This window comes from Myxocyprinus asiaticus, chromosome 18, assembly GCF_019703515.2.
Source record: "Myxocyprinus asiaticus isolate MX2 ecotype Aquarium Trade chromosome 18, UBuf_Myxa_2, whole genome shotgun sequence".
NCBI lineage: Eukaryota > Metazoa > Chordata > Actinopteri > Cypriniformes > Catostomidae > Myxocyprinus > Myxocyprinus asiaticus.
The window spans coordinates 20,565,537-20,578,819 of NC_059361.1; the positions used below are offsets into that span (position 1 = coordinate 20,565,537).

At 33.7% G+C, this 13,283-nt stretch overlaps 2 protein-coding genes across 2 annotated transcripts in view; both read right to left on the reverse strand.

Moving 5' to 3' along the window:
* Positions 1–1,625: 1,625 nt before the first annotated feature.
* On the reverse strand, positions 1,626–6,081 carry LOC127455705 (pro-cathepsin H-like). The gene is made up of 12 exons (XM_051723768.1): positions 5,943–6,081; positions 5,565–5,596; positions 5,339–5,444; positions 5,169–5,239; positions 4,978–5,082; positions 4,786–4,872; positions 3,243–3,298; positions 3,022–3,103; positions 2,842–2,910; positions 2,659–2,765; positions 2,323–2,448; positions 1,626–2,003 (listed from the first exon to the last, which is right to left on the reverse strand). Exons 1-12 carry the CDS (start codon positions 6,016–6,018, stop codon positions 1,928–1,930), a joined length of 993 nt encoding a protein of 330 aa, XP_051579728.1. The 5' UTR covers positions 6,019–6,081; the 3' UTR covers positions 1,626–1,927.
* Positions 6,082–8,710: 2,629 nt separating this feature from the next.
* Positions 8,711–13,283, reverse strand: part of LOC127455698 (ras-specific guanine nucleotide-releasing factor 1-like) — a 68,077-nt gene continuing 63,504 nt past the window's right edge. The window contains exon 27 of the mRNA XM_051723758.1: positions 8,711–10,879. Within this exon, the coding sequence (XP_051579718.1) occupies positions 10,787–10,879 (93 nt within the window). The 3' untranslated portion in view covers positions 8,711–10,786. The remainder of the gene's footprint in view (positions 10,880–13,283) is intronic.

A 13,283-nucleotide genomic window follows, 5' to 3' on the forward strand; every position in this document is an offset into this window, starting at 1 on the left:
TGTCATTCAACTCGACAACACGCATGCGCATTAGCGGGGCTGGAAAATAGCTTTTTTTTTTTTTTTTTTTTTTTTTTGCATGATCTGAGCTAAAGAAACACAATTTATGATACTACTGTTGTCATATTTAACTGCTGTTTTGAAATATGTTTTTTGATCGTCATCTTGACCAACCGTTTTGTAGTTTGCGGTCTTTCGATTGAAAGCTGGTCCTGTGCTGGTCGAAGCTGGTCCTGAGCTGGTTCAAGCTGGTCGAAGCTGGTCATGTGCTGGTTATGAGCTGGTCCAAGCTGGTTATGAGCTGGTCGACCAGCTACCATCTTCCAAAAACCAGCTTGACCTAACCCTAACCCTGGGGCTTGTTCACCGAGGATGCATTAAATTGATTGAAAATAATTGAAAAATGACAGTACTGGCATTTATAATATTACAATTGACTATTTCTTTTAAAATAAATGATGTATTCTTCAAACTCACTGTTCATCCAAGAATCCTCTACTTTCAGCAATGCAAGTGTTCGGCATATGCTGTTAATTAAAGATACTAGGGCCTGTGAGGAATCTTTTTCTCAAATTAGAGACTCAGATGTACTTGTATTCTTGTTGTTGATGAATTTGAGTAGAAATGAGTTTCTTTTTGGTTATTTTTAAAACTGAAACTTGACTTGAATGTGTAAAGTAATTTTACTGTAAAGTAACCAAAAAATGCACTACCTCAGCTGGAAAAAGACACTATATTGCGATTTCCACACTTCATTAAGTAGCACAACCATTTTAACCGTCCTAACAAAAAGAAATGTTATTTTAGTACTAAGTTAACTTGTTAAATGTTTTCTTAAGGATTATGTGACACATTATTTTCTTAGTAGACTGTAATGGCAGTTGAAAATGGGGCTTTGCCATCATGGATAAACATTTATTATAAATAAAAACATAAAACACTTATTTCAGATTATAGAGATTATATCCACATTACACTTGAGAAATGAAAATTCTTGGTCGAAACTGAACATTTTGCACACGTTTTGTTGTTGTTGTTCTTAAAATAAAAATAGCCCAATCTACTGGATATTTAAATTCATTTTAATGAAAGGGCATATGCCGTTTGCATCGCCAAACCACGCCCCCAGCATTGCGCGCGCGTGTCAAGACTGCAGAACACACATTCTCGAAGAATACCAATACAAACGGCTCAGCATTTATTTGTGCATTAAATTACACATTCACTTATGTACTTATGGATGATATTCTGAGCAAAGAAACCCGTATATTTGTGCATTCTTCTGGTGCGTGGATTTGTAAATTGAGCACGTGTGGATCTGTTGCGTGAATGTGTTCTGGCCACTCAACGATATTCAACATTACGCAACCACAGACGCAGAAGATCCCACGCATTTTAGCTTTCGTAGGCTATTTAGTGGAGAAAAGATACTCTTTATTCCCCTAGCAAATGTAGTAAATTCACTCCGGGTGTTTCTAGCCCTGGATTTAGTTCGCTACCCAGTCGCTTTACTTTTTATATATTATTATTTATTTTTCATAAAAATTAATGACTGCCCAAACTAGTTTTTTAAACCCACAGATCTATGGAAAGTAATACATAAAAAATACAGGACACAAAACAAATTCCCTGAGAATATATTTATTTCACTTTACAATCATTATGTGTTGCAAACGTGAACATTAAAATTTAAAGTTAATAACTTCAACAATCAGAAAGTTAAAAGCTAATTAAATGTCACTGAATGTCTTAAATGTGTGTGTGTATATATATATATATATATATATATATATATATATATATATATATATATATATATATATATACATTTCACTCATTGTCCATTGTGCATAAACTGATTTTATGTGAGACTATATTCTAATAGCTTGTCTCCCTTTTTCTGGTGTGAGAATATACTTTAAGTTATTTACACCAGAGGCAAAGGATAGGATGAGCAAGCAGCAAGTCCACACATGTTTTTTCCTCTCTCAATGTAGAAATACCTGTATGGGAAAAAATAATATATTATAATAAATTATAAATTCAAATAAACAAACTTACATAAATTAAAATCATTAATTGAAATGACAAAATATTTATGAAAAAATTAAACATATAAATATACTTTGCCCCGAAATGACAAACCTCACCGTTCTTTAAAATATACTAAATGATGAGAGCTGGTGGAATTTGTATCACACTATAGGCATATAGGCTACCTGTTATCCACAAGTGGTCAAGTTTCCTGTATATTCACATCTTGATTTTTCAACCTAAGCAAACATTTGCAGAAACTGCATTAATTTTATCATGCAAACAGACCCTTTAATGCCCCAGCTGGTTCCCCAGGAGTTCTTCACTATCCAGTATGGAGTTCCATTCTCCTGAGCATAGCCCACAGCAAGCACTGCATGGTTCACTTTGTCAGTAGTGTTGTGACACTTAGTGCTATAAAATATAGTCATAGCACATTACAGAAATTGTCATGACATCATGTCACAAATATATACAGTATAAAACCCAACCATAACTATGTTTTATGCAATGCAAGAAGTGCATTTCTAAAAGTTTGTATTCTCTGGTAGTGCTATGATCCTTTTAATAGCAGGAAAAATTACTGTCGGGCTAAAGTTTATATATTCAGTAGATCATCCTAACCTGGTATAAATTCCATCTTTGTAGTGCATGAAATCAGATGTCACCTCATATGCAAAGCTGACAGGGTTGTACCTGGCCACAGCATCCACCATGTCCATTTCATCATACTAATAACAGGAATTTGCAATGAGTGTAAGGAAACGCAACATGTCTGATTTCATGTATATTTATACCATCACTTACCCGTGTAATATTTATAACATCCTTCACAAAAGCAGCAGCCAGCTGTGGTTTGAATTTACAAGATCCTTCCTACAAACATGATCAAATGGCAACTCTTGATAAGTAATTTAACATTTCTTAAAATTATAGACAGTTAAAAAAAAAAGAAAAGAAAGAAAGGTAAAAATGTTAAGTACTCACAATAGCCTTGTAGGGGTAGTCTTCCTCAGTCATAAGACCTTTATTGTACATGATGTACTCAAAGGCTTGACTCGGGAGACCTCTATAAAACATGTGATGTGCAAATGTTTTTAGAGCTTTTACAATGTGAAGACTACTCATAAATTCACATAAAAACCAACACAATCTGATCCTATGCCATTGACATAAGATGCTTTCATTTATCATTTATCTAAACTCACCCACTACAGCCATGATTGTTGAAAGCACCAGCACAATCTACAAGCTGCTGCTCTGCCTGTAAAGAAATGCATAAACAGGAAGAGAGTTAAGACAAAAATAACCTGATGTGTTACATTATAATACAGTATATGTGTGTTTGAAAGGGGACATTAGTAGTATATTAATTTCAATGTTGATACAGTATAACCAGTGCTGGGTAGTAACAGATTATATGTAATCTAGATTACATAATCAGATTACAAAATAGGTACTTTTAATTAGATTGAATTACATTTTAAAGTACTTGTAATTAAAGTTACTTTATTATGGATTACATGATTACATATTAATCGGTCAAAGGCAGTAAATTGTTCATAATTTGTTGTTCCCTTTCATTTTTCTTCTTTTTAAATAATTAAAATGTTTAACTCTAAATCGTTTTACAGCTGATATATGTTCGGTAAGTCTTGAATTCTGGATTGAACTGCAATCCACTCATAAATGCAGAGCTGACTGCATTAGTGCGGTAAAGTTAGTCGAATTGCTTTTGTACTTTGCTTCAAAAATGTACATGAATGCTCTTTGCTTCTTTTTTATGTTAATTCAAAAATATAACTGGCCTTATCTAGTAACACATATGAATGGCGTTTGTAGTGCCAAAATCACCGGAGAAAGAACATTTTAAGTTCCCTTTTTATTTCACCTAGAAAAAAACAACACACAAACACATGCACACACAAAACATACATATTCTCATATTTTGGTCTATTACTTTTGGATTACTTCTGACATAATTCTTGTTTATTTGATGCCACACCCATTTAAGTAGGATAAGCTTGTACCATTTTACTATAAATCTCCACTTTCACTTTCTTCTTTTGTTTTTGACGATTTACATTCTTCGTGCATATCATCAACTACTGAGCAGGGAGGAGAATTTGTAGCAAAAAAGGACTTATATATTGATCTGTTTCTCACCCTCACCTATCATATCGCTTCTGAAGATATGTATTTAACCACTGGAGTCATATGGATTACTTTTATCCTGCCTTTACAGTATATGCTTTTTGGACCTTCAAAGTTCTGGCCACCATTTACTTGCATTGTATGGACCTACAGAGCTGAGATATTGTTCTAAAAATCTTAGTTTGTGTTCAGCAGAAGAAAGAAAGTCATACACATCTAGGATGGCATGAGGGTGGTAAATAATGAGAGAATTTTCATTTTTGGGTGAACTATCCCTTTAAGTAAGTTTTCTTGAATGCATTTACGCAACATTGTCAAAATGGTACAATCTTATCCTACTCAAATGCATTTGACATCAAATAAACAAGAATTAGTTTAGAAGTAATCCAAAAGCAATCATATTAGGTTACCTAAAAAATGTAATCCAAGAGATTACATTACTGACTACAATTTTAGTCATGCAATTTGTAATCACCAGATTACAATTCAGAATTAATCTACCTACCAGTGAGTATAACGCTGTACCTAGCACGTTACTGTAAAATTGATGAATGTTCACTGTCAATGTTCAATAAATTCACAGGATCATTTAGTTACCAGTTGTAGGAGTTTCCCTGTGGCAATGGCAGTGACAGACTCCAGACAGCCTGTGGTGGAAAAAGTCCAGCAGCTACCACAAGCGCCCTGAAATATACCAGCACCTGCTTTATCTGCTTTTTTATTTCCTCAGACAACTACGTGTAATCTTTAGCAATGATAATATGGGATTATTAGAAGAAGGTAATCTACCTGATACTTTACATCGGTCACATAGTTTCCCTTCGTTCTCCAGTCAATCATATCTGGATAGGGCCCATTGCTGCTGACATGATTCCCTCTGGTGGCTGAGCAGTTCTGTTACATTGTAAAATGTTCATCAACAATAGGAATTTCCCATTTCCTCACTGATCACGAGAAGAGACAGTCACATAATAGCCTACCTGAGGCTCTGTCAGGAGGTAGTACTTCTTAAATTCAGTAAAGGTCATGTCTGAAAACTGGTTCAGCCCCACTGTATAGTATATAAAGTATTGTTATGTGATTAAAAGCATTCAAGATATAAAACTATTTTATAAAACAATAAGGGTTTAGTAAGAGGGACCAGTCATACTTGAAAACTTGTGGTCCCTAGCATTATGGAGGTCAATCTTCTTTTTGTTTTCAAGGAATATCTGCAGTCGCTGGTAATATTCATCCGTGTCATATTTTCTATTATACTGTGAATTCGAAGAGTAAACAGAGTTAAAGATTTGGTTAGACTACCCCCCCTCCCCATTTGTAAGTTTAACTTCCTTCCTGCAGTGTCGCCAAAAAATATTCTTTACTGTGATACTTACCTGAGACATCCATGACTTGAAAAGATACTCGTCTGTAACAAACAACATTTTTATATTGTCAGTTTCATGTTGCACACAGCAGGGCGGAAAATATATAGCCTATTTATTTCAAGTTGTTTTTTAATTTTAAATGTTTACATTTTTTATTTGCATTACTAAAGCAATTTTTTTATAAAGCGCACAAAAAAAATATTTCACATGATATATGTTACTATTACTAAGTAAGTACTGTGAGGCTCAGTGTGGTTATAAACAAACTGCTATTGTGTATTTGTATCGGAGACTGAAAGCGCCAAAAAGTTAAAAACGAAACCAATTGACACCACATTGCACTGCGAGACAAAAAGCAAAAAGTCAAAGCCTGATTTGAAATCTTACCTTCCTCAGTGTGTAAGGGCACTGTATACACCTGACAGAGTATCGCAAACAGCACCAGCAAGATCAGTCTGTTCATCTTCCCTCCAGCGGGCAACACAACACAAGTATTTATGATCCGTCACATGACTTTGTACTGCGGGTCTTCTACTCCTCCTACAGGAGGGAGGGCTTTCACTGTACCCTGCTCTTGGAGTTAACTTTGATCCTGTTTCAAAGCATGTTATATAGCCAGGGTTGGGGAGATGAAAAAAATGTATACATATAAATTATGCGATCCAAAGTGCATTTGAACAGCGGTGAAACACTTTCTTATGATGTGTTACATTCATACGAGCAGACAGAGAAGTAAGTTTGAAGTAAGAGCAGAAGAAATAGAAATAAACCTTGTGTAAATTGTCAGCTTTACGCTAAGATAAAATTCTATTTCTAGCCATTTTACATGCACATGTTACCAGGCACGATCATATTTGTTATCAAGAAAATTCACATTGGATCATAATTTCTTTTTTTCTAGTAAGACCTTTGATATTAAGCAAAAATCATATTCTTCATAATAATGTTTGTATTGTTTTCCTGTTAAAATATCTAAAAATCCTTAAAACAAGATCAGTTAGATTTATCTTGTTTTAGAAACAACACTGCATAACATATTTAGGTTTTTCAGAGAATGTATTTTTAACATGTGTATTTTGTCTTTCTGTACTGGCAGAGTTTTTATAGTCAAAACAAGTGAAAAAAATCTACCAGTGCTGAAGAAGTAATCCAAAGTATTTAGAATACGTTACTGACCTTGAGTAATCTTACTAGAATACATTACAAATTACATTTTACAGCATGTATTCTGTAATCTGTAGTGGAATACATTTCAAAAGTAACCCTCCCAACCCTGTATACAGCTTGCACTGTATGTTATTTACATTTAAATGTGGTTAATGATTATTTATGTTCAGTATGCATGTATGTGTGTGAATGGGTTTGCAAGTTTAGAAAGAAGAAAGGACACAGAGAGCTTTAACCCTTAAATGCGTGGGAATTCCACCAAACATCCCTCTTACATATTCGGGTCTTTAGAGACCCGGCACATATATATATATATATATATATTATCGGATCTACAAAATGCCCAGACAGTGTAAAATTTTGAAATAATTTATTTTCAAGACAATTAGAAAATAATAGAATCAAATATATTATGATGTTTATTTTTCATATCTCAAAGAGATAATGCAACAAATCAGGACAAATATAAAACAGGATTCATTACTTTCAAACTGAAGTTTTATGAGATGCAACTGGCTGTCAAACACATATTGAGCTACAGGTAACACATAATCTACACATAAGATACACATAAGCTACACATAAGTATTTTCTCAGACACTTATTGAGTCTAAACAGATGAACAACTTTAATAATTTCAGTAGTTGTCATATTATACTTTTCATGTGTTGTACTTGCAATAGTTTACTTCCATGTTGTTTCTTCATCAAATTGCAATGTCAAATGTAAATCAAGTCAATCACTGAAACAATAGCACCACCTTGAGTAACAAATAGCATGTATTATATGTGTGTGTACATGCATATGGGATGATAATTCGCCATTGTTGCACAGAAAATCAGCGTGATTTTTTTGTATGAATATAGTACTCATTTCTCTTGTAATAAACAAATGAATAGATATCCTTTGATAGTAAACTTATATAGATATTTGTGTGTGTGTGTGTGTGTGTGTGAGTGAGTGTGTGTGTGTGTGTGTGTGTGTGTGTGTGTGTGTGTGTGTTACACTATTTATAAGAGAAAGATTGAGGAATACTAAAGATGTGTGGGCACAACTTCAAAAAAATGGTTGAGGTACAGGAGGTGTTAATGTGCACAGCTATACATGTTTAGTCACTTTTTTTAAACTCTGATCAATTGATTATAATAATTATAATAATATTTATAATTATAGTATAATACAATATGTATTATACAATTATATTATGATACATAACTATTAACAATTCATTTATTATAATAATTATGATAAAAGACCAGATACTATGATATTAATACTACTACTTCTATTATTAATTAATAATAATAATAAAAATAGCCTACCTATTAACATGTAGGCTATTAATATGATGATTAATAAATGATAATGCTTATTTTTATTAGACACTTTTTATATGCTAATCATATGTCATTGGTATATATTTCTATGATGTACCAAACACTGTAAAAAGTGGTAACCTGCAATTGTTACCTTAATCTCTACCTTACCTAACCCTTATTTGTGTGCGTGTGTGTGTGTGTGCGTGTGTGTGTGTGTGTAACCTAATGCAGTCAAGTTAATTCAGGCATATTAAACATTTCTTGAATCAAACCAGTTAGTTTAGATGTTAACACATATATACAAATTTTAGGTTAACATTTTTTCAGTGTTATTGTAAAAAGTGGTAACCTGCAATTGTTACCAAAAGGAGCTATTTCTACATGATCTAACCCTTAAAGCTAGTTTTGTAGTTGTAATCCATGAAGTCAGGTTGATTCAGAGATGTTAAATAATATTTTTTACCTTAATAAAACCAGTTAATTTAGATGTTACCACATGGTTTAGGTTTAATATTTTAGTAATATTACAGCAAACAAACAATGTTGAAGCTGAAAAGGTGTATATTTTAAATAAATATTAGGCCAGTGTTATTATAAAAGGCACATGATCTCAGTGTTCAAAGAGAAAAGTAAAGTGATCATGACAAAAACACATACAAGGAAGCAATATCCCCCTGAGATAGAATAGATTTATTAGCAAGAGGTAATCAGGAAACATACAGTTTATTTGTTTTATTTTATTTCTATTTCTTTTCTGTTAATTTCTTTTCTTTTCTTTTTTTTTCATACAAAACTGGAAATATTTCCCAAGCTGTGGAAATAAACTTAAGGGTTGAAAGATAATTCTCATACCACTGGGTATTGCTAACAGCAAAATGTTTGTTTGTATATTTATATATCATTTATAAGAGTAGTATGTGCACATAGATGTGTATACAGTATGTATGTGTGTACATATATATATATATATATATATATATATATATATATATATATATATATATATATATATATATATATATATATATAATGTCCTTTTTAAAGTTTCTGGCTGATACAGTGTTGCATGCCTGCCACATGAGCGTTTAGTGTGTTTCCAGAATGTACATAGTAAAAATACATACAAATATTCACAGAATAAGCACTACATTACTATATTCCTGCAATAAAATGATTATAGACAGGATTACAGTATATGCAAAAACACTTTAAAGTCTTCTACCTCTAGATCATGGTTTCAAAAACACAAATCATATAGCACTGAGTGTGTAAGCATAGGATACAACGCTTTGAAAAGGTATGCTTTAAACTAGTACATGTTAAGAAATACATAGGGCTGCATATACAAAATACACAGAATAATTTTCTGTGTGGTGAGTTGACAATGTACAAAAATGTTTTTACGTTGTTGTTTTTTTAAAGTAGGATGCAGATGCAGAATCCTACTTCTTTACTCTAGGACTACAAAAATACCCTTTGTATGCTGCAAGCGGGAAGGTTATTCACTTTTGATCATACTCTTAAACAACAATGTGACAATTTTACAAAGTGATATTTAGTCACGTTCCACAATCACTGGAACAGCAAGAAGGACATAGATTGTCTGTAAATGTACAATAGCTGGATAATCTGGTGTAGAAGGATAGTGCTGAACCCAGAATACAGAGTTTCCAAAATGCTAAGAAATGCAGCTGTGAGCAACAGAAACATTACATGGGTAAAGTTCCGAAGAAGAAAAAAATTCTGTATGTGTGTGTGTGTGTGTGTGTGTGTGTGTGTGTGTGTGTGTGTATATATATATATATATATATATATATATATATATATATATATATATATATATAGTATATATTATCATATCGAATTCTGATCTAATAATCTTTGCTTCCTTTTGTAAAGAAATAGTCTTTTCTATAATTTTGGGTTGAGCAAATAATAATAATAATAAAAAAAAAGTCATACAAAGGTTACAGTGTTGCAAGTAGTAACAGAAGATGACAAATTCCACATGCAAGAACGGATCAAAATCATTATAGGCCAGTAGGAAGGATATACCATGTCTTTTTAATGTCATGTGATGTAATTACTTTGTCAGCAAACTATAAACTGTCTGCTTTACTAAGTGATGACATACTTAGTCAAACCAATCCCTTGTGACAGCAGGGGATGGATGAAAAGTATCGCAACAAATGGATGTAAAGATGCTGGAATTGGTTTAGTTACGTACAGTGACATGTGCCCTGGAATATAATAGTATAACAGTATAATTGTTTCAATATTCTCGGTTGTATACAGTAATATATCTGCTTTCCATATTGCTACATGATATGCATATACTGTAAATAAGTTACATGCAGCTATTAACATTTCAAAACGCTCCTGCCGACTTTTAATATTTCATTTAGGAGGTGATGTGGATGAGCCTGAAGAATATTATTACCCCAGGTAGGAATTACAGAGACAACCAAGCCTCAAAATAGACAGCTGAAATTGTTGTTACTGTCAGATTAAATTCTGTTATAATTACTGTCAACAACAAACTTTTTCCTTAAAGGTGGTAACTGAGGAAGAAATTGTTGCGATGGGAAAAAAACACACAATCTGAAACAATTAGGCAACATTTGGTAACAACTTAAAACAAAGAAACACATTCCGGAGTAATAATCATGTAATATATAACAACACATGGATGTATAGAGAGTATGGTGTCTGTACATTGTGTAGACTTTATGCAGAGTCTATCTCTCAGTTGGGCACTTTCGGCTCAATTCTGAGAGAGGCTTCATATAGGCCTTCTTCATCCATTACTGAGTTTCTGTCCAGTAAATACAGTGCTGCCTGGAAAGGACAGAAACACTCAGTTTTATATTGTAACGATTTGATTCTTCAAAGCAAACAACATTGTCAAAAATGTTCTTTACAAGTTTAGACTAAGGCATCCCACAGACTATTTCTATTTTGCTATCTTGCAAAAGAATATCAGTTTTTAATTTATGCAAATAAAAATATTGAATCATAAATCAAGTTCTGTATCTATCATTTTTGTGAATAGCTATTTTTAAAGTGAGTAAAAGTTAGAAAATAGCTTTTATTATTTAATGGTTTTCAAAGCTACTGTAGCATGCTGTACACTGAAAAAACGTGGTAACATCTAAATTAACTGGTTTTATTTAAGTCAATAATATTATTTAACATAACTAAATCTACCTGAATACATTAGATTACATCAGCAAAACTAACTTCAGGTAGAACTAGTTCCTTGAGGTAACATTTGCAGGTACCACTTTTTACAAAGCAGTGCTTTTCTGCATTCAGCTGGCCCTTATTCTTAAAGACATGCACAGCTGGAACCATTGTTAATCAGAATATAACGATTTATAGAACACACAAAGCATATGCAGACTTGCTAAGGCAACAGGCATGGTGCATGTTGATTATGAGAATCCCATATTTTGTCCCATATGGAAAGAGTTAAGATGGCAGCAGGCAGGTGTGGAGTGTTAACAGCTTTACTTTGTTTTTGGTTCTAACTACATTGTTTTATTTTCTGAAAGAGTCAAGAAGTAGTTTTTTTTTTATTATTTTAGTGTTTTTAAGCAAGTTAGAAGCCATGCGAGGAAACATTTTGGTCTTGGAAAAAACATTTTATATGAGACGTTTATTTTTCAGCCGTGGATTCCTCCTAGTTCCAGGAGTAATGGAGAGACAAACCGTACACGGAACAGTGACGGGATTATTATAGTGTTGTGTATCCTTTTGTCGGGAGATATATATCAATGTCCTGGTCCTGATCCAAGACAATTGGCGTATAAACCACCTGTTAATAGTCATGGATGTACCGGGGATTTTCTTCCTAATGTGGTTTTACCAGTGGCCGATCGGAGTCAGTGATCTGTGATTGCCGCAGAGTGTAGTAAAATCGCAAATCAATGGGACAAAGGACTTCCATGGCATGATGAATCCAGAGGCATAATATTGGGTCAAGAGGAAACTGAAGAGTTGGATGTTTGTTTATTGCCTGAGGAGACGGGGTCTGCAATTAGATACGGACATGAGATGCCTTTGGGGGGTCTGGATAGCATTTTCAAATCACGACCGGAATGTAAGGTCAGTGATTTAAACTCAGTGGGTGCATCGAGGGGTCTACACATTGCTCATCTAAATGTTCGGAGTCTACTTCCAAAGATTATGGAGATACGTCAACTATGTATAGAGTATAAGTTTGCAATTGTGTGATTCAGTGAAACATGGTTGGATAACTCTATTTATGATTCAGAAATAGAAATTGATAACTACAATCTGTTTAGGAGAGATTGAAATCGTAAAGGAGGTTGCGTATGTGTATATATTAAATCAGATTTGGTGTTTAATGATAGGAAAGACTTGGAAAATGCAGCTATCGAAGCAGTATGGTTGGATATTCTCATACCCAAAAGTAAGCCTATTTTAGTTGGGGCATTGTATCGTTCACCGGATCAAATCAATTTCTACGAACTGCTAGAAGAGACCTTAAATGATTGCACATATCTTACTGGAGCTGAGGTCAACATTCTTGGTGATCTGAATATGGACATTTAAAAAAAAAGACTCTGCAATGTATAAATCTTTGAAGGCGTTTTGTCAATGACTTGCTTTGAAACATTATTACAGAACAAACCAGAATCACTCCAAAAACGCAAACAATTATTGATGTAATTTTAGTCTCAGATAAGGCAAAGATATGTAATAGTAGGGTTTTGGAGTGTAGTATTAGTGATCATTGTTTAATATATTTAATATTTAATATACTTTATATTTAAAGGTGCAGAGAAATAGATTTAAGTGGCATAATACCATAACAGTGAGATTGCTTAAAAATTATAGTCAACAGTTATTTTATTTTTTCTCCCCAATTTGGAATGCCCAATTCCCAATGCGCTCTAAGTCCTCATGGTGGCGTAGTGACTCGCCTCAATCTGGGTGGCCGAGTATGAATCTCAGTTGCCTCCGCGTCTGAGACCGTCAGTCTGCGCATCTTATCATGTGGCTTGTTGAGCACGTCACTGTGGAGACATAGCGCGTGTGGAGGCTTCACGCTATTCTCCGCGGCATCCACGCACAACTCACCACATGCCCCACCGAGAGCGAACCACATTACACGAGGAGGTTACCCCATGTGACTCTACCCTCCCTAGCAACCGGGCCAATTTGGTTGCTTAGGAGACCTGGCTGGAGTCACTCAACACGCCCTTGATTTTGAACT

Bases quoted from the DNA above. Each gene is read 5' to 3' on its own strand.
- LOC127455705 (XM_051723768.1), bottom strand. From the start codon at position 6,018: ATGAACAGACTGATCTTGCTGGTGCTGTTTGCGATACTCTGTCAGGTG. The intron at 4,873-4,977 runs GTAGATTACCTT...GGTATATTTCAG, and splicing joins TGACCGATGTAAAGTATCAG to GGCGCTTGTGGTAGCTGCTG. The intron at 2,004-2,322 runs GTCTGTTTGCAT...TTTCCCATACAG, and splicing joins ACCAGCTGGGGCATTAAAGG to GTATTTCTACATTGAGAGAG.